Genomic DNA, 24,661 nt, shown 5'->3' with positions numbered 1-24,661 from the left:
TATATATAGACTAGAGGCCCAATGCATGAAATTCGTGCAAGGGACTTGGCCCTCACAGCCCCGGCTGCCTCAGCCGGCCCTTGAAGTCCCTCACAGCCTCAGCCAGCCCTCACAGCCCTGGCTTCATCCAGAAGGTCGTCCGGAAGGTCGTTCGGCTGTTCAATCTAATTAGCATATTAGCACTTTATTATATAGGATTGAGTATATTTCCTTTCACCCTTTTCACCCATCCTCTGCCATCAGGCATCCATACCTTTGGTTTCTGTTTCTGCAAGTCTGTTTTGTCGTTATTGTTTTAGATTCCACATAAACAGTCATTTCCACTAGTTTATTTAAAATACTCTTTTTCTTTCCATATATATTCCCAACTCTTCTATTTCCCTTACTTCCACATCTACACATCTAGTCAATCAGTAAATCCTATCAGCTCTTCACAATTACTTTTTCATGTTCACTCTCACTTCCCTAGTCAAAGCCACCATCACCTCTCACCTGGAACATGGATAGTCTCCCAATTGTCTGCGCTGCTTCTTTTCCTTCCCTCTTCAATAATTCTCCACATAGGATCCAGTATCATCTTTAACAAATGTAATCCAGAGCACATTGCTCCCTTGCTTTAAATGCTCCATTCATACTCGGAATATAATCCAAACTCCTTAAAATAGTCTACAAGGCCCTACAACCCTTTTTAAAAGCTCTTGCCAACCTCTATGGCCTCATGTCATAGCAGTCTTCTCCTAGCTCACTACATTCCAAACATACTGGCCTTCTTTCTGACCCTTAAACAAGCCATGCTTTTTCCCACCTTTGGACATTTGTACTTGCTGATTTCTCTGGAATGTTCTACTCATATATCCTCATATAGCTCCATTTTCCTCATAATTTAGGTCTCAGGGGTAAGTGTTACATTCTCAAAGAGGTCTTCCCTGAACATATTCTCTAAGGTAATCATATTATCATATTATTGTATTTTATTTCCTTCATGACATAAACCATGATCTGAAATTATCTTATTATTTTATGCATGCATTTTATGTGTTTATTTCAGATATCCTCTCATAGTAAAACCATTTCCCCTAAGAACAGGAACAAGACAGGGATGCCCACTCTCACCACTCCTGATCGACATAGTACTGGAAGTATTAGCCATTGCAATTAGACAAGAAGAAGAAATAAAAGGCATTCAAATTGGAAAAGAAGAAGTAAAACTGTCCTTATTTGCAGATGACATGATATTGTACATAAAAAACCCGAAAGACTCCATCAAAAAATTATTAGACTTAATAAATAAATTCGGCAATGTAGCAGGATACAAAATCAACTCCAAGAAATCTATGGCATTTCTATACACCAATAGTGAACTTACAAAAAGAGACTAAAAAAGCAATCCCAATTACCATCGCACCAAAAAAATTAAGATACCTAGGAATAAACTTAACTAAGGAGGTAAAAGACCTATACATGGGAAACTACACAACACTGAAAAAAGAGATAGAGGAAGACATAAACAAATGGAAGAACATACCATGTTCATGGATTGGAAGAATCAACATCATCAAAATGTCTATACTACCCCAAGCAATCTATAGATTCAATGCACTCCCCATTAAAATACCAACAGCATATTTCACAGACCTAGAAAGAACTCTCCAAAAATTCACCTGGAATAAAAAAAGATCCCAAATAGACACAGCAATCCTGAGAAAGAAGAACAAAGTAGGTGGGATCTCAATACCAGATATCAAGCTGTATTACAAAGCCACTGTTCTCAAAACTGCCTGGTACTGGCACCAGAACAGACATATAGATCAATGGAATAGAATAGAGAACCCAGAAATTGACCGAAATCACTATGCTCAATTAATATTTGACAAAGGAGGCATGAACATACAATGGAGTCAAGACAGTCTCTTCAACAAATGGTGTTGCGAAAATTGGACAGATACATGCAAAAAAATGAAACTAGACCACCAACTTACATCATATACAAAAATAAACTCAAAATGGATCCAGGATTTAAACATACGACGAGAAACCATAAAAATACTAGAGGAATCCACAGGCAGAAAAATCTCTGACATATACCGAAGCAATTTCTTCACTGGTACTGCTCCTAAGGCAATGGAAACTAAAGAGAAAATAAACAAATGGGACTACATCAAAATAATAAGCTTTTGCACAGCAAAGGAAACCATCAATAAAACAACAAGAAAGCCCACTGCATGGGAGAACATATTTGCCAATGATATCAATGATAAGGTTTTAATCTCCAACATTTACAGGGAAGTCATGCAGCTTAACAAAAAGAAGATAAACAACCCAGTAAAAAAATGGGCAACTGATCTAAATAGGAACTTTTCGAAAGAAGACAGAAGAAAGGCCAAGAAACATATGAAAACCTGCTCAAAGTCACTAATCATCAGAGAGATGCAAATCAAAACAACAATGCGGTACCATCTCCCACCTATCAGAATGGCTATCGTCAACTAATCAACAAATGACAAGTGCTGGCGAGGATGCGGAGAAAAAGGAACCCTCATGCACTGTTGGTGGGAATGCAGACTGGTGCAGCCACTGTGCAGAACAGTATGGAGTTTCCTCAAAAAACTAAAAATGGAACTCTCATTTGATCCAGTGATCCCACTTCTAGGAATATATCCCAAGAAACTAGAAACACGAATCAGAAAGGATATATGCACCTCTATGTTCATAGCAGCACAATTCACCATAGCTAAGATTTGTAAACAGCCTAAGTGCCCATCAGCAGATGAATGGATTAAAAAACTGTGGTACATCTACACAATGGAATACTATGCTGTGCTAAAAAATTTGGAGTTCTTACCATTTGCAACAACATGGATGGAGATGGAGAGCATTATGCTAAGTGAAATAAGCCAGGAAGAGAAAGATAAATATCACATGATCTCACTCATTTGTGGAATATAATGAACAGCATAAACTGATGAACAAAAATAGATCCAGAGACAGAGAAACATCAATCAGAACGTCAAACCTCAGGGAAGGTAGGGGAGGGTGGGGGTAAGGGGGAGAGATCAACCAAAGGACTTATATGCATGCATGTTAGCCTAATCAATGGACACAGACAACAGGGGGGTGGGGGCATGAATGGGCGGTGGGGGGTAATGGGGGAATAAGGACACATATGTAATACCTTAATCAATAAGAAATTTTAAAAAAGTAAAAGAAAATAAAACACACACCCAAAAATAGAAAAATAAAAATAAATCTTGGCTTGTGTTGCTCAGTGGTTGAGCATTAACCCATGCACAGAGAGGTCACATGCCTGGTCAGGGCATATGCCCGAGTTGTGGTTTTAATCCTTAGTAGGGGGTGTGCATGAGGCAGCTGGTCAATGATTCTCTCTCATCATTGATGTTTCTATCCCTCTGTCCCTCTCCCTTCCTCTCTCTCTGAAATAAATAAAAATATATTTAATTTTTAAAAAAAAATAAATGAGGGAAATGAAAAAAAGAAGAAAAGACAAATGTCAAGATGGGATAAAATGGATGAAAGAAAAAGAAGGGCGGAAAGCATAGATGAATAAAAAGAACAAAGGCATAAAAAAAGAAGGGTTAAAAGAGGAAAAAGAAAAATGAGAGACAAGAAGAAAAAGGAGAAAACACATTACTCTACCCTTTTTATCTGCCACATTTCCTGGATATTAAAGCTCTAGTATTAGTAGTTTATTGGAAGAGTTGCTGAATATTATGTAGTATGATATTTTTAAATACAACATGTCATTTCTATTAAATGAAATATTGGCTTATTAAAATTTAAAGCACAGCAAGATGAGTATACAAAACTACCAACAGACCCACACAACTGAAACACTTTTTTTTAGAACATTATGCTAAGAAGAATAAGCCAATCAGAGAAAGACAAGTACCGTATGATTTCACTCATATTTAGAAATTAGTGAAACACTTTTTAACATTTTGCTGATTTTTTTCTGGATATTTGTTTCTCTATTCTGTTAAATATAATTGTGAACCTCCCTTGTGATGTTTTTAGACTTAAAACATCTGCAAAACTGCTCAATTACATATGTATATTTACCAGTCTCCATCACTACTCCTTTCTCTAGAATCCCCAGGCCAGATTCTGGTCCTGGCTTTTCCATTAACTTGATGCTTTTGCCCTGTCTGTGGAGAGTTACTGACGATGGTCTCTCTCAGTTTTAATCAGAGAGCAAGCCCCTAGGGGGCAGAATAAAGGAGACTTCAGGTTCAATATGTCATCTAGGAGGAAGAATTAATAGGAGTTGATGGAAAATAGGCAAGAGGAAAATGTAGAAAAATAGAACCAACATTTCTAACCTGAACAAAACATTTTCCTCTTTCAGGTGTCTGTCTCTTCCTCCTATTAGTAAGATAAGTGAATTGAGATTATCTCAAAGGAGCTATACGATTTCCAACATTCTATGACTTGAGAACTCTTCAGAAAGAATAAAAAGTTTAGCTCTAACTGGTTTGGCTCAGTGGATAGAGCGTCGGCCTGCAGACTAGGTCCCAGGTTCGATTCCAGTCAAGGGCATGTACCTTGGTGCGGGCACATCCCAAGAAGGAGGTGTGCAGGAGGCTGTTGATCGATGTTTCTCTCTCATCAATGTTTCTAACTCTCTATCCCTCTCCCTTCTTCTCTGTAAAAAATCAATAAAAATGTATTTTAAAAAGGAATAAAAAGTTTGAAAGGTCTGGAAAATGCAAAGATAAGATGAATTTTGGCTTTTGCTGGTAAGAAAACTCAGGAATTTTAAAAAAGAGTAACCTTTAAAGCCTTTACTCTTATAAATCTATTCACATCTTCTCCACCCCATAATACATCAGAATGTTTTTGAGCCATCTAATTCCTTCATCCTTGGGCCTCAGTGTGGCACAAAAATAATTTAATTTGTCCAAGGTAAGCGTAAGTCCTGGGGTGGCACATAGACATGACTAGAGAGCCTGACTAATTTTGCAGGAAGTAGATTAAGCCTAGGATCTGGCTTTGGAACCAAGGATAGAGAGAAAGGTGTTCCTTATTCAGAAGTTCCCCACTTTAGTCCTCACTAAAAGCACTTGTTTCTGTTGTTTCTATCAGTTCTATTAATTATTGTTTCTAATTTGCTAACAGCTCTCCCAGACCAAAAAAGTATCTCAGATAGATGGACAAAAATTAGGATCCAGACTTCTTGGAGACCAGCTTTATATCAAATGCTTGTTAAATCCAGTGCCAGGATGAAATTACTAAATTGTCAAGGAGACTTGTTTTGCTTACATATTTATTTTCCAAACATGAATGGAATTCACAGAACTAAATTAAAGTTTAATGGTAAATGAATGGAATTGACAGATTTTCCTTACAAACACTATTGCCATCTACTACCTAGAAAAAGTATGCACCCTGGGAACTGCACAGAGAAATTGCTGCTGTATATGAACTGTTAGACATAGATGGAACCAGAAGAAACATTCTAGTCAAATCCAATATAATAATGAGGCAATATGCAAATTGACCCTCACACCCTCGTGTCACAAGATGGCCGCCCCCATGTCATCACAAGATGGCTGCCCCCAGGTTGTTACAAGATGGCTGCCACAAGATGGCCACTGCCACATTGTCACAAGATGGCTGGCAGGGGAGGTCAGTCGGGGGCGACCAGGCCTGCAGGGGAGAGTAGTTGGGGGCAAATGGGCCAGCAGGGGAGCAGTTAGGTGTCAATCATGCCAGCATGGGAACGGTGAGGGGGCAATTAGGCTGGCAGGCAGAGTGGTTAGGGGCTATCAGGCAGGCAGGCGAGTGGTTAGGAGCCAGTAGTCCTGGATTGTGAGAGGGATTGGGCCTAAACCAGCAGTCAGACATCCCCCCAGGGGTCCAGATTGAAGAGGGTGCAGGCTGGGCTGAGGGACACCCCTCCCCAATGCACGCATTTTGTGCACCAGGCCTCTAGTTTCTTAATGAAAGAAAGACAGAGAGAAGGAGAGGGAGAGGCAGAGGGAGATGAAGAAAAAGAAGTCAGAGAGGGAGAAAAGGGGGAAAGAAAAGGGAAGGAGGGAGGGAGAGGGACAGATTGAGAATGAAAATAAGGAATCCAGTTTTAGAGAGGAGTGATTAGACCAAATTTAAACAGCAAGTTTATAAAAGAGCCTGGACTAGAAGTTCCTGTGTTCCAATTCTTGGGCTAAAACTGTTGCAGCACCCCCCCCCCCCCACACACACACACACACATACCTCACTACCACTGGACTTTGCAGGAATCCTCACAGATTATCAGAGGTGGAAGTGCTTATTCATACATCTCATGGACCTCTCACCCTCCCCACCCGCAAAGCAAGGACCATATCTATAGAATCTCTATGTGCCCAAGGGGCTACATGGCCAAATCCACCCTCTGCCAATATAAAAATTTCCCTGAACCTCGGCAGCATCCTTACTTCTCTCCTGTTGTTCCATAAAGAACTTCCTCAGCTTTTCACTCTAATTTGCCTATAGCTGAGACAAAAATCCAAATAACCACAACATGGAATGCACATCGAAGGAGAAGACAAATGTGTTTTGAAAATTTCCCAAGTACCCTCCACATGACTCTTTTTTCCTCTTCATCAGCCCCCCCCTGCCCTACCCCCACCCCCAGCCTCTTGCCCAACAAAGCCTCTGGACCTAGGGCTAGCTGCTGAGGCACTTACCAGGGTTGTCGGGCTGCATGATGGCCATGGCAAAGGTGTGAGGAAAGAGCATGGCTGCACTCTTTCTCATGCCCTGAAGCTCCACAGTGTTGCCCTGGAACATGACCCCATGCACATCAGTCTCTGTGCCCAGGCCAAGCAGGTGCCAGGCCACTGTGTCACCCTTGCACATGTCCAGTCTGGGCAGGTTAGAGAATAGAAACCCATTAATGGCTGGAAAACAAAAACACAAGACAGGATGGGGAGATGAAACCAGACTGCTCAAGCACTGGCCAGCAGCATGGCATTACCTCTGTACTATGGTCTTCCGTAACTTAAAATTTCTGAGTCATCCTCAACTCCTCTGCCTTCTTCCCTAAGCCACTTTAATTCTACTTATGAAGATCTGCCCCTTTAAGATGAGGACCCAACCAGCCTTTCTAGCCTCACCTACTGCCCTTCCTCCACCATATTTCACATCCTTGCAAAACACCCTTTCAAATATACACAAAAGTACCAACCTCTCCTACTCTCACACTCCTGAAACTCTTCTCCCTTGCCTTCAGTAGCACCACATTCTCTTACAACCTCTTTGATTGTTCCTCCTCCATCTTTTCCTCATTCTCCATTCCTCTGTAAAGTTGTGCAGTTCCATACTCAGTTTTCAAACTGTCTCATCCTCTTCATCTTTACTGCCACCTCTGGCCTGAACTCATGCAAAAGCCTCCTTCCTGGTATCCCTACCTGCAGTCTATCCCCCCATTATTCTGTGAGGTCCATTTGCCTCTTCATGCCCAAAGCATTAAACATAGTAGGTGCTTATAATACACTTGTTGAATTTATATGCTGTTACCTCTGCCTGTAATATACTTTCCCTCTGGTCTCTCTCTACAGCAAACTGCTACTCATCTATCCATCATGCTCCATCTCCAGTGTCACCTTCCCAGTGAAGCAGAATTATTACTCTATCTCTGGTTTCCATGAAACTTTATCTCCACAAAATTCTGCCATATCACTTACCACAGAATCCAGTTATTTACTTATAGATCTATCTCCCACACTAGAGTAAGCTAAGAGGAAACACATTATTTTTTTCTGCATCTGTGTGGCTGCCTAAGCACTTGATCACTCTAATACTAACCAGGTGCTCCATAAGTTCAAACTAAAATGAACTTGGTTTTCAGGACTGTCTTACTTTTTCCAGCTGATATAACTAACCAGTAATGAGTACCAAGAGATGGAGCCAAAAGACCATACACTTGTTCTTGACTCCCTTGCACACTCTACACTCCCCTGAAAAAAATACAAGGAGGCTTACTTGAAGCCAACCCCTTTCCAATGTCCCCACATCCACTGGAACTAGCTCAAGTACTCCTTTCTTCCAGAAATATTTTAATTGGATTGTTCCTTACTAATATTCTCCTCCTTTGAACTCTATGTCACTTAAAATCTGTTCCACACAATTTAGCATTTGATTATAGTACGTCTTGGATTGTTCTATAATTGTTTAATGCGTGTTATTAGTCTCATCTCATTGCAAAATGCTGGGAGCTTCTTACAAACTGGGACCATGTCTTTCCATTCATTCACTCACCTGCCCACCTACTCATTAATTGATAATTCACTGGTTCATAAACATTTACTGTGTATTAGTGTAGAGGATACAGAGATAAGCAACAAATAAATACTCACCATTTTGGGACAGCATGAATTGACCTGGAGATTATTATGCTAACTGAAATAAGCCAGTTCAAGAAATACAAATACCATATGATCTCACTATTATGTGAAATCTAATGAACAAAATAAACTGACGAAGAAAATAGAAACACACATGGATACATGGAACAAACTGACAAATGTCAGTGGGAAAGGCTGTGGGGGGGGGCTGATAAAGAAAGTTGATGGGATTCATTAAAGACACAGACAATAATGTGGTGAGGGCTAAAGGAGTGGGGATGGGAGCTGGGTGGAGGTGGGCGAAGTGGGGGAATAGCGGACATCTGCAATAGTGTCAGCAATACAAAATTAAATAAATCAATCAATTACACAAGCATATGTAGCCATCATATAATAAATACTTAATGAAATATATTTAATGGCAAAAATACTCACAGTTAAGGAGATTACACTTTAGCAGAAGTCAAAAGCAATGTAACAAAATATCAGGGAGTGTATGAAACTTCCTATTAAAATAGTCTAATAAAAATGCAATAGTAGTTCAGAAGAGGGTGTTATCATCTTGGGCTTGGGTGATAAAAAATGTTATATGGAGAAATTAAATTTTGAGTAGGGCCTTAGAGAATGGGAAAAAAAATTCCCCAGGAGAAAGACAAAGATGTAAGGAGGGAGATTTCAAGTGTACGGCAAAGCATTGCAAAAACATGAAGTTAGAAAATCACAAGGTTATGTCCATATAGAGAAAAATTGCCCTTTTGGGCTGAAGTATGGATTTGTGGAACAAGGGCAGTGGGTGATAACCAAGAGGAAATAAGCCTGGAAAGGTGTCATCCCAGCTTACTCTTCTCAGCCTATAGTGGGTTCCTTGTGTGCAATCCTCATTTCACCGTACCTTTATCCAGTGCCCCTGATACTATTTAATGTAGGAAACAGCACAAGAAGGTGTTCAGTAGAAGATCTGTTGTCAAGTTTAGTCCCTCAATCTGGCTCATCTCTTGGGCATAGCTGACCAGTGGAATCAGTGTTTTCAGGGAGGTGTCATAATTAAGTTAAAGATAGATTTTACTTATAACCTCTTAGTTGTAGCTCAGAATAAAAGCACTCACTCCCCATACCATGCATCCGATTGGAGTCTTGGAAACCCATGACATCCTGTGAGAGAAGTCGGGAATCCAACATAGCAGCTGCTTGATTGGCATTGCTGTACCAGCTCTTGTTCTCATCCAACACAGTAAAAAGGAGAAAGAATTCTTTATCCACTCCTTTCTTTAGGCCCAGTGGGAGAGAAAAGAGGAAGAAATGACAACAGTTTCAACAGCTATAGACTCTGATGCTCCAGACCCAATGATCCCTGATTCTTTCCCATTTTCTTTTCCAGACACACAGCCAAGATCATATTGTCTGCCTAGAACTACAGTTGTTGTTAGGCCATTTTTCTCAGGTAACTTCAAATCACAAGTAGGTGAAGGAGGTCAGAATAAAGTGACAAAACTGAAGGAAAGGATTGTAGGAAAGGGAGCAGGAAAGAGCACAAGATATAGATTATGGATAAAAGATACAAAGTGTGATAGAAGAGAGTCTAGAGTCACCTGGGGAGGAATGGGAAAAGGTGGCTAGGAGATCAGGGGAGGAATTTGGGGGGGGGGGAGGTAGAATATAATAAAAATAATTGTAATAATTATTAATATGCCATAAATTATTATTATTACTGTTAACATTTGCTAAGGGTTTATTATGTACTAGGCATTGTGTTAAGTACTTTATATGGATTATTTTAATTAATTCTTACAGAAACATAAGCTACCTTCTTTCATTGCTAACCCTTTACTATAGATGAGGAAACTGAAGCAAAGAAAGGTTAAGTAACTTGTCCAAGGTTACATAGCTAGAAATGGTGGGCTGGATGTGAAAGAAGACAAGTAAAGGTTAGGAGCTACTGAGGCTAAAAAATAAATTAAGGTCAAAGACTAAGGATGATGTGTGTTTGTGAGTGAAAAAATAACATGAAAGAGAGCATGAAGTCACCAAATATTAATGTCTGATTCAATAGCTTAGTTATTTTTTTTCTATTTTCTCTCCTCTAAAACCCAGTTCCATGTTTAATTCCTATTCAGCCACCCAGCCTAATCTTCCTGTCAGCAGATTTTCAGGTCAGAAACACTGGCAATACCTGTTTGCTATCTGCACCCAAGGCACCAGCCTTGCATACCAGCAGGGGGCCCACCAGACCAGAATTTGTATCTCTTACAGGATCCACAGCAGAAAAGTACATCCAAGTGAGACAGGCAGGATCTTGAGCAGTGGGGCCTGCGTGGGAGGGTACTGTCCAGCGATATGTTACTTTCTCAAAGGGCTTGGCCACCAAGCCAGGGTGGGATGAGCCTACAGGGAAAACATGGGACTCATTAGTTACATTGGGTAGAGTAAAGATGATAATTTCCAAACAGTGGGGTAAAGATCATGAACTACAAAAGCATTTTGGAGCAGCAGCAGGAGCAACAGGAACATGGAATTTTGAATATTTAAAAGAATCCTGGGTGGGAGTCAAAACACTAGAGTTTGATTCTAGTTCTGCCACACCTTGTTATATGAACAGGAGAAATTTAAACTTCCCTAATCTTTCCCAAACTCATAAGACCTAAGGAATAAAGGGGCATTTAAAACTTATTTGGAATACCCCTCACCTAAAAACATATATTTATCTGCTCTGATATTCCTATCTCTGCTTAAAAATATCCAGAGTTGGGAGATTCACTACCTGCCATCATAGCCTGTTTCATCTTTGAACGGTTCTGATTGTTTAACACTTTTTCCTTTCTATATGTATATATCAACATGTGGGTGTATATATGTTATGTATGTATATACACACACACAGTATGGAAATTCCTCATGAAATCAAAATTAGAACTACCTTATGACCTAGCAATTCCACTTTTAGACATTTATACAAGAAATATGAAATGGTAATTTGAAAAGATATATGAACCACTATGTTCATTGCAGCATTATTTACAATAAGCAATCTATGGAAGCAACCTAGGTGCCCATCAATAGACGATTGAATAAAGAAGATGTGGTACATATATACAATGGAATATTACTTAGCCATAAAAAATGAAATCTTACCATTTGTGACAACATGGATGGACCTATGCTAAGTGAAATAAGTCAGACAGAGAAAGACAAATACCATATGATTCCACTCAAATGAAGAATGTGAAGAAAAAAATAAACAAAACTGAAACATACTCATAGATACAGAGAACAGACTATTGGTTGCAAGATGGGAAGGGGTTGGGGGACTGGGTGAAAAAAGTGAAGGGATTAAGAAGTACAAATTGGTAGTTACAAAATAGTCATGAGAATGGTAAGTACAGCATAGGGAATATAGCCAATAATCCTATCTAATAAAGAGGGAATATGCTAATTGACTCTCACACTGTTGCAAAGATGGTGGTGCCCACAGCCAATAAGGAGGGAATGTGCTAATTGACCACCATGTCCTCAAAAATGGTGGCGCCCACAGCCAATACGGAGGAAATAGGCTAATTGATCACCCCACCCTCAAAGATGGCGGTGCCCACAGCCAATAAAAAGGGAATATGCTAATTGACTGCCACGTCCTCAAAAATGGCAGTGCCCACAGCCACAAGATGGTGGTACTCAGTCTCCTCAGCCCCACCAGGGTGGCAGGCGCCTGCCTCTGGAGTTCCCAAGTTCCCTCAGCCCCTCAGCTGCCCAGGGCCGCCTGAGGCTCAGGTAACCAGGGCCATCTTCCCCTAATCACCAGGTCACCTCCTACCCCTGAGGGCTCCCGGACTGTGAGAGGGGGCAGGTTGGGCTGAGGGACCCCCCCTCCAGTGCATGAATTTTCATGCACTGGGCCTCTAGTATTTAATAGCTATGTATGGTGCCACGTGGGTACTTGATGTATTGGGGGATTACATAAAAGAAAAATTATTAAAATGTCTAATCATTATGCTGTACACCTGAAACTAATGTAAAATAGTACTGAAGGTCAACTGTAATTGAAAAGATACACTAAGACTGTAATTTCTTATATGGACATATGTCATGACCAAGCAATGAGCAGAAATTTTATTTTAAAAATTTGAAACTATTAGTAATCAAAGAAGTACAAAACATAGCTAGATAAATTTTTGCCTGTCACATTAGCAAGGTTTTTACAACTTAAAATAATCAGTTCAGCCCTGGTCGTATGACTTAGGTGGTTGGCACGTCATCCCATGCACCAAAAGGTTGCTGGTTCGATTCCCCGTCAGGGCACATACCTAGGTTGTGGGTTTGATCCGCTTTTGGGGTATGTAGGAAGGCAACTAAAAAATGTTTCTCTCTCACACCGATGCTTCTCTCTCTCTTCCTCTCTCTCTCTGTCTCTGTCTCTCCCTTCCTCTATCTGAAATCAATAAAAACATATCCTTGGGTGAGGAATAATAATAATAAAAATAAAGTTCAGCCAAAACCGGTTTGGCTCAGTGGATAGAGCGTCAGCCTGCGGACTGAAGGTCCCAGGTTCGATTCCGGTCAAGAGCATGTGCTTTGGTTGTGGGCACATCCCCAGTAGGGGGTGTGCAGGAGGCGGCTGATCGATGTTTCTCTCTCATCGATGTTTCTAACTCTCTATCCCTCTCCCTTCCTCTCTGTAAAAAAATCAATAAAATATGTTTAAAAAATAATAAATTTCAAATAGCTCTTACCCCTCTCTCACATCTATAAAAAGGGTAAATGATAATTGCCCCTTTGGGGATAAAAGTTAGTAAAACTTATGGGATTCAAAATTGACTGAAAATTTTTTCAGAAAGCAATTTGGATATAGATACCAAAAATTTTAATGTGTGCATCATCAGACACAGGAATACCACATCATATAAATATACTAGTAACTTGAAAAAATAACAATATGAGTGTACAAAGAAACATACACAAGGATATTTGTAGTATAACCCATAACAGGGTGGTATAACTTAGGATGATATTAACTTATCTTTTCTTATTCACTCATTGTTCCCAACACTTTAAATTTTCAAATGAATAGAAAAATGTAAAGGTTAGTACAATAATCAACCTACCACCTGGAGTTGATTGTTGTTAACATTTTACATTCTTTAATTCATCTACATTTATGTGTGTATATATATCTACACAGAGAGACATATATGCACACAGTTTTTGTTTGCTTTTATTAAATTATTTGGAAGTAAAATGCAAACAACATGATGTTTTATTTCTAAATAATCAGTAAACATATCCTGTATTACCACAATAACATTACCACATCTAAAAAATACCATAATATCACTAATATCATATAATATCCAATCTATAACAAAAATTTTATAATTGTCTCCAAAATGTCCCTTAGAATACTTTTTATAAATAGGATCAGACAAGTTGCATGTTGCCCTTGGTATTGTCTCTAATTTTTTTCCCTATGGAATTGACTTCCTAAAGGGACTAGACCAGTTGCCTTGTAGGATGTTCTTTTAGTCTAGACTTGTCTGCAACTTTGCCCTTTGTGATTTACTAGAGGCCCAATGCATGAAGATTCGTGCAAGAATGGGTCTTCCTTCCCCTGGCTGCCAGCACTGCCTTCACTCTGGCCGAAGTTGCCTTTCCACTCCGGCCCAGAGCCACCTTTTCACCTTTCCACGTTGCCCAGAGGCCTGGAGAGGCTGGGGTGCTGCGGAACGCCTGCATCATCACCATGGCACCTGTGTATGCAAATTAACTCACCATCTTTGTTGGGTTAATTTGTATACTCACTCCTGATTGGCTGGTGGTTGTCACAAAGGCATGGTCAATTAGCATGTTACTCTTTTATTAGTGTAGATTAATTTTGGACTGGAATTAGCATGTGTTAATATTATTTTCAGAGAAAACAAGAAATTAATTACCAAATAATCTCACTTGGATTCCCTCCTGAAATAGTAATCCAAACCATATATATGTATTCATTTAATGCATTAAATGATTTACAATATTCTAAAATAATAAAAAAAAATTACATGTACAAACAATAGAGGATAATGTAATAGAGGCAAATCCATGTGATAATTATATAGCTATTAAGATATAACATTATTATGGAATGAGAAGATGGACAAAATATAATGGGCAGTGAAAATAATATGATACAAAACTGTTCAAACCATATGATCAAAAATAAATATATATGTATTTTATAAGCACAAAAGCATATTTAAAGGTATATCAAAATGCAATGGCAATTTATCTATGAATGATTTGATTTATTTTATAATTTTTCACATTTTTCAAAATTCTATAATACATATGCTATTTTTGTAATCAGAAAAAATTGAAAACATGTCTCCTATTAATTCCACCTCTGCTTTGGTATAATATCATACATTCATTCAACAATATCCACACATGGCTATTAATTTTGTCTAGTTCTTCCTCCTTCAATCCCTATTTATTTTCCTTACAGAGCTACCTGCTATTACCTGCAGCCCACATTAGTTGGAAACCCTGCCAGCTCACCATCATTGTACACAGTTCCCTCGTAGTCTTTCTCATAAAAGACCCCATGAGGCTGTATGCTGAATGGCTGGGAGGCACGGTTGTAGAAGATCACCTCGATGGTGTCACCCACCTCAGCCCGGATCACTGGCCCTGTTAAATGGGAAGGAGAGACAATGTAAATGAAAACAGGCCTGACAAGGGAGGATGGAAACAAACAAAAAAAATGGGAGGGAAAGAAAAAGAATATGAAAAATATAGAGAGCTCCTCTCTGCAATAATAAGAATAAATGCTTCTAAGTATATTGAAATTTATACCTACAAAAAGCACATCAATTTTGACTTATTGATTTCTTAATGTCAGTCATATCAGGTTTATCAGACATGGTTGCAGAGGAAGCTGAGCAAGGTGTGCAAATGAGAGGAGTCCCACCTAGTCAGTGATAACCGTCAAAATGAAGAAGACAGAAACACAAGAGAAAAATCCACTACCTTCAAAAGAAATGATTGAACTGGAGAAGCAAGCAGGCAAATCATGAGACATGCACCACCAATATGCACTGTAATTCCACAAGCATTGCCTTCTTATTTTACTTCTTTTAGCTGTTTAACTTTGTAGAATGCAAAGAGCTTAGATCAGTTTAATCGACTGTGCTGCCGTTTTTCACATCAGAGAACTACTGGCAAGGAAGGCCACACCTGCCTCTCCCATCTACCTGCCTGGCTGGCAGGGAAGGGAATGAACTTGCATGTCAGTGAAGGAATAAGCTGGGTGGGACAACAGTGAAATCTAGAGTAAAAACAAAGTCTGTAAAATACAGTTTAAACAGAATGCCATTTTTTGGTTAAAATTATTTTAATTATTAGAGTGCACAATTTTTATTATGCAAGTAAAAAGTTTTAAAACCTGAAATAAAAAGCACATTAATATCCATTATCTCACTTTTATCTCCAAAGATCATTCTAAGTTATACAGGGCAGGGGATATCTTCATTTTACAGATGAGGAAACTGCAGCTCAAATTGACCTCAAATTTAAATGACTGATTAGGAATAGAGACTATATCTAAAGTTAGGGATTTCTGAGATAAAAAATGGTGGCAGAGTGAGTGGATGCTGCATGGACATGCTCCCAGGACAAAACTGGAATTACAATTAAAATACAGAAAAACTTCCCAAATAATCAATGGAAGACTCACTGGAGAGAACCCTGATACCTGAGGATGGAAAATGGAAACTACATAGAGACTGGTAGGAGGGGTGGAGGCACAAAAGGGCTGGACAGGCTCCCACATACAGAAACTGAAGTTCCAGAGAGATATCTCAGCTGTGGGGGGTTGCCAATGAGAACTCTGTGGTCTAATACCCAAGCAGGGACACCAAGAAGAGAGCACCAGAACTGAGAAGGGTACCCACATAACATCTGGTTGTGAAAAGCAGTGGGGTTACTGTCTGCCAGGGAGACAAGGCTGGAAATTCAGGTACCCTCTTAAAGGGCCAACACATAAAATTCTCTGTGGAGCCACTCACCTTGTGCTCAGCAGACACCCCAGTTTCCTGTACTGAGTCATTCCCTCATGCTATACAGATGGCTTTGCTTTGGGGAAGACAGCTTACCCACCCTACTAGAAAACACCTTGCCCCACGGTGCAGAGTTTCTGAGATCCATTAAGAGACTGAGACAAACAATTAGCCACTAGGCACAAGCAATTGCCTCACCCTGTTAGAAAAACAAACAAACAAACAAACAAAAAAACCAGCAACGCTTGCTACACTGTGGACATTTGCCTGAGGACAATTCAAGATGGAATACTATCAATCTGTAGGCAGAGGTGGTCTCTGGAGGATTTGAGTTTCTGCCTGATCTAATTAGTCAGAATTAGTGTTTGACTCTGTCCTGCACCAGAGATTGAGAGGCAGAGTAGATTTACCTAATACATCATCACATACATAAACAGGCAGCCAAAATGAGGAGATAAGGAAAAACCCCCACAAATGAAAGAACAAGAGATTTCTCCAGAAGAAGAGATAAATAAAATGGAGATAGAAATTTATCTGATATAGAGTTCAGAATAATGATGGTAAAGATGCTCAACATCATGAGAAAAGATATAGTAACTATGAAAACAGAAATAAAGAATGACATAGCACAAATAAAGAGCACATTGGAAGGAATACACAACAGATTAGGGGAAGCTGAGGATCAAATCAGTGAATTAGAAGACAAGATTGAAAAAAATCACTCAATCAGAGAACCAAAAAGAAAAAAAAAAAAAAGAAAAAAACAGGAGGACAGCTTAAGGGAACTGTGGGACAATGTGAAAAGTAACAATATTTGAATAGCAGGTGTGCCAGAAGAGGCAGAAAGGGAGAATGGGATAGGGAATGTGTTTGAAGAAATAATGGCAGAAAAATTCCCTAACCTGGTAAAGGAAAAAGTCACACAATTCAAGGCACAGAGAACCCCAAGCAATATGAAACCAAACAGGTCCACTCCCAGACACATCATAATTAAAATGCCAAAAATTAAAAACAAAGAGAGAATCTTAAAGGCAGGAAAAGAAAAGCATACTGTTACTTCAAAGGAGCTCCCATAAGGCTGACAACTGATTTCTCATCAGAATCTCTACAGGCCAGAAGTACTCAAGATAATGGGAAGCAAGGATCTGAAACCAAGATTACTATATCCAGTAAGGCTATCATTCAAAATAGACAGTGAAATAAAGAGTGTCCTGAACCAAAACAAACAAACAAAAAACCCCCACACAAAACAAACAAACAAACAAAAAAAACAAAAAAAAAACAAACAAAGGCTAAGGTAGTACATTACCACCAAGTCCCATTACAAGAAATGCTAAAGGGGATGCTGTAATGAGAAGAAGAAAGAGAACGAGAAACCTAGGCATACAGAATCAAAATGGTAATAAATAAGTACTGGAAGATGGTTGCTGGCAGGATTGAGGTGAGGGAGAGGGTGTGAGTGTGTGAGGGGGTGAAAGGAGAGTATGTGGATATGTGTGGCGTGTGTATGAGTGAGTGAGGGACAGTTAAATCTGGCAGGAGTAGCAGGGCCTGGCAGACCAGGCTCTCCTGGACAAGGAGCACCTAGCATTGCTGCGGGCACTCCCCGGGCTGTGGGGCTCGGGCATGGAGCCCAAGACATCTTGAAGGAGAGAGCAACCTTTTCTAGGAACTCATCAGCACAACCACCCAGACTGGCCTTGGACACTGCCCATGACCCTTCAGCCACTCCAGCGAAAATCCCGCTGCTCCACCCACAGAACTGCAGACCCTAGGACCTCCACCTCCAAAGGTGCATGCTCCCACAGCAGTAAGTATGACTCCCTCCCTCCCCAGCTGCCAACCTCTGGGCACCTCAGTTGCACCTCCTGAGCCCACTAACCCACAGGCCGCTCTTAGGTGCAGCTGTGAGCCCCTGCTGGGTGCGTTCTTAACCAAACAAGGACACATAGCTCCGGCAGTAGAAATTCTGAATTCCCCCTTCTTGGCTGCCTGTCCACAGACACCTCGGTTGTGCAGCTTCAGCGCCAGGGCCCCTCTGAGTATGTGAGTGCACCGCCTTGGCAAATGGGCCCCGGGTGCTTCTGTGAGCCACCACTAGGTGGGTGCAAATCCAACCAACGGTGAAAGGCCCCGGCAGTAGAAATTCTGAATTCCCCCATTCCCAGATGCCCGCCCACAGACACCTCAGTCATATGGTTTCAGCACAAGGGTCTCTCTGAGTGCACCGCCCTGGCAAACAGCACCCGGTAGCCTCTGTGAGCCACCACTGGGTGAGCACAAATCCAGCCAAGGGTGCAACACCTGGCAGCAAAAACTGAGTCTTCCCACTCCATAGCTGCCAACCTCCAGACACCACAGTTTTGCTTTTACAGCACACAGGCCTCCTGAGCATACCACCCCAAAGGCGGCTCTTGGGTGCCACTGTGAGCCACCGCTGGGAGTGTGTGAATCCAACCAAGGGTGCAAGGCCCCAGAAGCAAAAACTGAGTCTTCCTCTTCCAGAGCTGCCAACCGCCAGACACTGCAGTTGCGCCTTTCCAGTGCACAGGCCTTCTGAGGCCCACCACCCAGACAGGCAGCTCCTGGGTGCCTCTGTGAGTCCCCGCTGGGTATGTGCAATTTCAACCAAGGGTGCAAGGCAGCAAAAATTGGCACTTCCCCCTCCCCGGCTGCTGACCTCCAGACACTGCAGTTGTGCCTTTCCAGGATGCAGGCCTACTGAGCCCGCTGCCCCTATAGGCAGCTCTCAGGTGTCTCCTTGAGCCCCCAATGGGTGCGCTCATATCCAAACAAGGGCGCACGGCCCCGGCAGTAGAAATTTGGACTTCCCCCTTCCTGTTTGCCTACCCACAGACACTGTGGTTGTGTGGTTTCATCATGCAGGCCCTCTGAGGCCACCACCCCAGGAGGTGACTCCCAGGTGCCTCTGTGAGCTGCCATTAGGCACACTCGTATCCAACCAAGGGTGCAAGGCCCCAGCAGCAGAAACTCAGAATTCCCCTTCCTCGGATGCTGACCTCCAGTCACTGCAGTTGTACCAATCCAGCCTGCAAGCCCCCTGAGCCCACTGTCCCAGCAGGAGGCCCATTGGTGCTTCTCTGAGCCACTGCAAGGCACAACCCCGCTGCTTGCATCCAGTCCCCACAGAAGCGCCACTCCAGCACATGGGCCCTCTGAGCCCACTGCCCCAGCAGACAGCTCCTGGGCTCCTCTGTAAGAAGTCACTGAATGTGTGTATCCAAACAAGGTCACACATCCCCTGAAGCAGACACTGGGACGTATCCCTCCATGGGGCCAGTGGCACACCACAATCACTCTGATCCAGCCTGTGGGACCCACAAGCAAACACTCCTTGCAGAGGGCTCCTGGGCCTCTCTGTGAGCTGCCACTTGACATGTGCCTCTCCAACCAAGTGTGCACGGCTCCCTCAGCAGGATCCACAACAGCTCCCTCCCGACTACCTACCTCTGGACAGCTTGGTGAGTTGCTGAGGGCTTGCCTCCACGGACAAGGTCACATTGTTTCAGCCACAGACTCTGAGATTCCCATATTCCCAGTTGCTGTATTCTGAAGCCCCTTGGGATTCAGAGAGGGAAATCACTTTGGCCAGAGTCCCTCTGCCTCAACCACAGACTATGAGACACCAGCCCCCCACTATCACAGGCACTGGGCCCCTCGTAGTGAGGTACAGAGTGATGCTAATCCAGCCAGAGTCACACCACACTGGCCAAAGTCACAGTACCTGAGCCTCAGGCCCCGAGACTCCTTCCTCCCAGGCCATGGACTCTGAGAACCCACAGTGAGCACATACCAGTGATATCTGAGACAACCTTTTCCACAAGGGCCGGAACCACGATCACATCCAAAACAACTTGCACAACGAAGCTGAGGGTGAGTCACATTGCCAATCTGTGATGAGACTTCATCCACTAATAAGAAACTAACATTCAAGATCCAGCTACATCAAGAGAACCCAAATAGCTCAAGTAGAAAGTGCCACTAGATCACCATGCCCAGAAACCTGAGAGATCACACCACTAACACCTCCCCCAAAAGAACCTGGGTAGCAAAGTAGTTCGACCTAAGTCACAGAAACAATTAAAATGTTACAGTAAAAATGGGGAGACAAAAAAACAATCTGCAAAGGATAGAAAAAGAGGAATCACCAGAAAAGGAATTACATAAAATGGAGGTAAGTAATATGTCAGAGAAAGAATTCAGAGTAATGGTTATAAGGATTCTCAAATGGCTGGATGAAAAATAAACACAACTCAATGAGAATTATAAGGAGCTAAACGAGAATGTCACCAATATGAAAAGGAACCAAGAGGAAATGAAGAATGACTTGAGCTGCAATAAATAACACAATGGAACGCTTAAACAGTAGACTAGAAGACTGAGGACCACATCAGTGAATTAGAAGACAAGGTAGGAAAAAAACACACAAATATAGAAGCAACTGGAAAGAAAACTGAAAAAGCAAGAGGAGAGCCTAAGGGAGCTTTGGAACAACACAAAATGCAACAACATCTGCATAATAGGGGTACCAGGAGGAGAGAAAGCAGAGCAAGGAATAGAAAAGCAGTTTAAAGAAATAATGACAAAAAACTTCCCTGATGCTGATAAGAAAAATAGCACATGGGTTCAAGAAGCATAGAGAGTCCCAAACAAGATGAACCCTAAAAGACCGACACCAAGACACATCATAAATTGGCAAACCTCAACAGCAAAGTAAGAATCTTAAAGGGTGCCAGAGAGAGACAGAAAGTTACCTACAATGGATATCCCATTAGAATATCAACTGATTTCTCAACAGAAACACACCAGGCCAGAAGGGAATGGAATGAAATATACAAAGAGATGCAAAGCAAGTGACTGAATCCAAGAATACTATACCCAGCAAGGCTATCATTCAAAATTGAAGGTGGAATCAGGAACTTCACAGACAAAAAAGGGCTAAGGGAGTTTATTACCATCAACTCAGCAATGCAAGAAATGCTAAAGGGAATGTTGTAAAAAGAAGAAATAGAAATGAAATAAGGAAAACAAACATAAAGAATAAAAATGGTGACAAGTACTTATCAATAATAACATTAAATGTAAATGGATTTAATGATCCAATCAAAAGACATAAAGGTAGCTGAATGGATAAGAAAATATGACCCATATATTCACTGTCTGCATGAGATCCAGCTCACAACAAAAGATTCACACAGAGTGATGGTATAGGGATGGAAAAAATTTTTCACACAAATGGAAATGAGAAAAAAGCTGGGGTTGCAATACTTACATCTGACAAAATAGACCTAAAGGTAAAAGCCATAATAAAAGATGAGGAAGGCCACTTCATAATACTGAATGGAGCAATTCAACACGAGGTTATGACTCTGGTAAACATATATGCACCCAATACAGGAGCACCCAAATACATAAAACAACTTCTGGAAGATATCAAAGGAGAGATTGACAGCAATACAATCATAGTAGGAGACTTTAATACCCCATTGACACCACTGAATAAATCCTCTAAACAAAAAATCAGGAAAGAAACAGCAATCATAAATGACTCACTAGATCAGATGGACTTAATTGATATCTTCAGAACATTTCACCCAAAAGATACAGAATATACATTCTTCTCAAGTACACATGGGACATTTTCAAAGATAGACCACATATTAGAACACAGGAAAAGTCACTTCAAATTCAAGAAGATAGAAATCATATCAAGCATCTTCTCAGGCCACCATATCATAAAATTAGAAATCAACTATAATAAAAATAATGAAAAAATCAAACACTTGGAGGCTAAATAGTATGCTATTAAACAATGATTGGGTTACAAAAGAGATCAAAGAAGAAATAAAAAGCATCCTGGAAACAAATGACAATGAAAACAAAACAATTTAATATCTATGGGACACAATGAAAGCAGTCCTAAAAGGGAAGTTCATAGCTCTACAAGCCTACATAAAAAAAAAAAAAAAAAAAAAAGAAAAGAAAGAAAGAAAAAATGGTAATAAATAATACATTAGCTAACATTGAAACTTAAAGAATTAGAAAGGGAGAAACAAGAAAAGCCCACAGTAACCAGAAGGAAGTAAATAATAAAGATCAGAGCAGAAATGAATGACATAGAGACCCCCAAAAATTACAAAAGATCAGTGAAACCAAGAGATGGTTCTTTGAAAGGATAAAGAAGATTGATGAACCTCTAGTCAGGCTCACCAAGAAACAAATATAGATGACCCAAATAAATAAACTCAGAAATGAAAGAGGTGAAGTAACAACTGACCCCACAGATATACAAAGGATTGTAAAAAAAAAAAAAATACTACGAACAATTCTACTCTAACAAACTAGACAACCTTGAGGAAATGGACATATTCCTAGAAAAATACAAGCTTCCAAAACTCAATCAGGAAGAATAAGAAAACCTGAGTAGGCCAATAATTACCAATGAAATTCAAACAGTAATAAAAACTTCCAGCAAACAAAAGCCCTGGAATGGATGGCTTCACAGAGAAGTTTTACCGAACATTCCAAGAACTAAAACCAATCCTCCTCAGGCTATTCCAAAAATTCAAGAGGAAAGCACACTTTCTAGCTCTTTCTGTGAAACCAGAATTAGTCTAATCCCAAAACCAGATAAAAACACCACAAGGAAAGAGAATTACAGGCCAATATCCTTGATGAACATAGGTGCCAAATCCTCAACAAAATTCTAGCAAACTGGATCCAGCATTACATTAGAAAGATCATACACCATGACCAAGTGGGATTTATTCCATGCATGTAAGGCTGGTACAATATCTGCAATTCAATAAATGTGATACATCACTAAACAAATTGAGAGACAAAAATCACATAATCATATCAATTGATGCAGAAAAGGCATTTGAGAAAGTCCAACACCCTTTTATGATAGAAACGCTCAGCAAAGTGGGAATAGAGGGATCATACCTCAACATAACAAAAGCCTTATGTGACAAACCTACAGCCAACATCATACTCAATGGTCAAAAACTAAAACCATTTCCCTGAAGAACAGAAACAACACAGGGATGCCCACTTTCACCACTTTTGTTCGACATAGTACTGGAAGTGCTAGCCAAGGTGATCAGACAAGAAGAGGAAATGAGGGCATCAAAATTGGAAAAGAAGAAGTAAAAGTGTCATTATTCGCAGATGACTTGATATTGTACATAGAAAACCCTAAAGACTCCATCAAAAAATTATTAGACTTAATAAATGTATTCGGCAATGTAGCAGGATATAAAATTAACGCCAAGAAATCTATGGCATTTTTATACACCAATAGTGAACTGACAGAAAAAGAGATTAAAAGAACAATCCCATTTACCACTGCACAAAATAATTTAAGCTAATTAGGAATAAACTTAACTTAGGAGGTAAAACCTGTACTCAGAAAAATACAGGATGATAAAATAAGAGATAGAGGAAGACATAAAAAGATGGAAGAATATACCTTGTTCATGGATTGGTATAATCAACATCATTAAAATGTGCATACTATCCAAAGCATTCTATAGATTCAATACAATCTCCATCAAAATACCAAGGGCATATTTGACAGACCTAGAACAAACTCTCCAAAAATTTATCTGGAATTTATACAGACCCAGAGTAGCTGCAGCAATCCTGAGAAAGAAGAACAAAGTAGAGTGGATCTCAATACCAGATACCAAGCTGTATTACAAAGCCACTGTTCTCAAAACTGCCTGGTACTGGCACAAGAACAAACATATAGACCAATTGAATAGAACAGAGAACCCAGAAATTGACCCAAACCACTATGCTCAATTAATATTTGACAAAGGAGTCAAGAACCTACAATGGAGTCAAGACAGTCTCCTCAATAAATGGTGTTGGGAAAATTGGACAGATACATGCAAAAAAAAATGAAACCAGACCACCAACTTACACCATACACAAAAATAAACTCAAAATGGATAAAGGACTTAAACGTAAGACGGGAAACCATAAAAATCTTAGAGGAATCCACAGGCAGCAAAATCTCAGACATATGCTGAAGTAATATCTTCACTGATACAGCAATGGAAACAAAAAAAGAAAATAAACAAATGGGACTACATCAAAATGAAGAGCTTCCACACAGCAAATGAGACTGTCAGCAAAACAACAAGAAAGCCCACTGCATGGGAGAATATATTTGCCAATGTTATCTCCAATACGGGTTTAATCGCCAGCATTTACAGGGAACTCAAACAACTTAACAAAAGGAAGATAAACAACCCAATCAAAAAA

At 40.4% G+C, this 24,661-nt stretch overlaps 1 protein-coding gene across 4 annotated transcripts in view; it reads right to left on the bottom strand.

Annotated features, from left to right (window-relative positions):
- Nucleotides 1–24,661, bottom strand: part of HEPH (hephaestin) — a 142,790-nt gene that overhangs the window by 75,163 nt on the left and 42,966 nt on the right. For all 4 annotated transcript variants that reach the window (XM_080652618.1, XM_080652617.1, XM_080652620.1 and 1 more), the window contains 4 exons: nt 14,871–15,002; nt 10,516–10,727; nt 9,461–9,611; nt 6,687–6,899 (listed from right to left, as the gene is read on the bottom strand). In XM_080652618.1, coding sequence (XP_080508744.1) covers nt 6,687–6,899; nt 9,461–9,611; nt 10,516–10,727; nt 14,871–15,002 — 708 coding nt within the window. The remainder of the gene's footprint in view (nt 1–6,686; nt 6,900–9,460; nt 9,612–10,515; nt 10,728–14,870; nt 15,003–24,661) is intronic.

Source organism: Plecotus auritus (genome assembly GCF_963455305.1).
Source record: "Plecotus auritus genome assembly, chromosome: X".
Taxonomy (NCBI): Eukaryota; Metazoa; Chordata; class Mammalia; order Chiroptera; family Vespertilionidae; genus Plecotus; species Plecotus auritus.
Note: the sequence above shows the minus strand (reverse complement) of the source record. Positions and strands in the feature narration are given on the sequence as shown.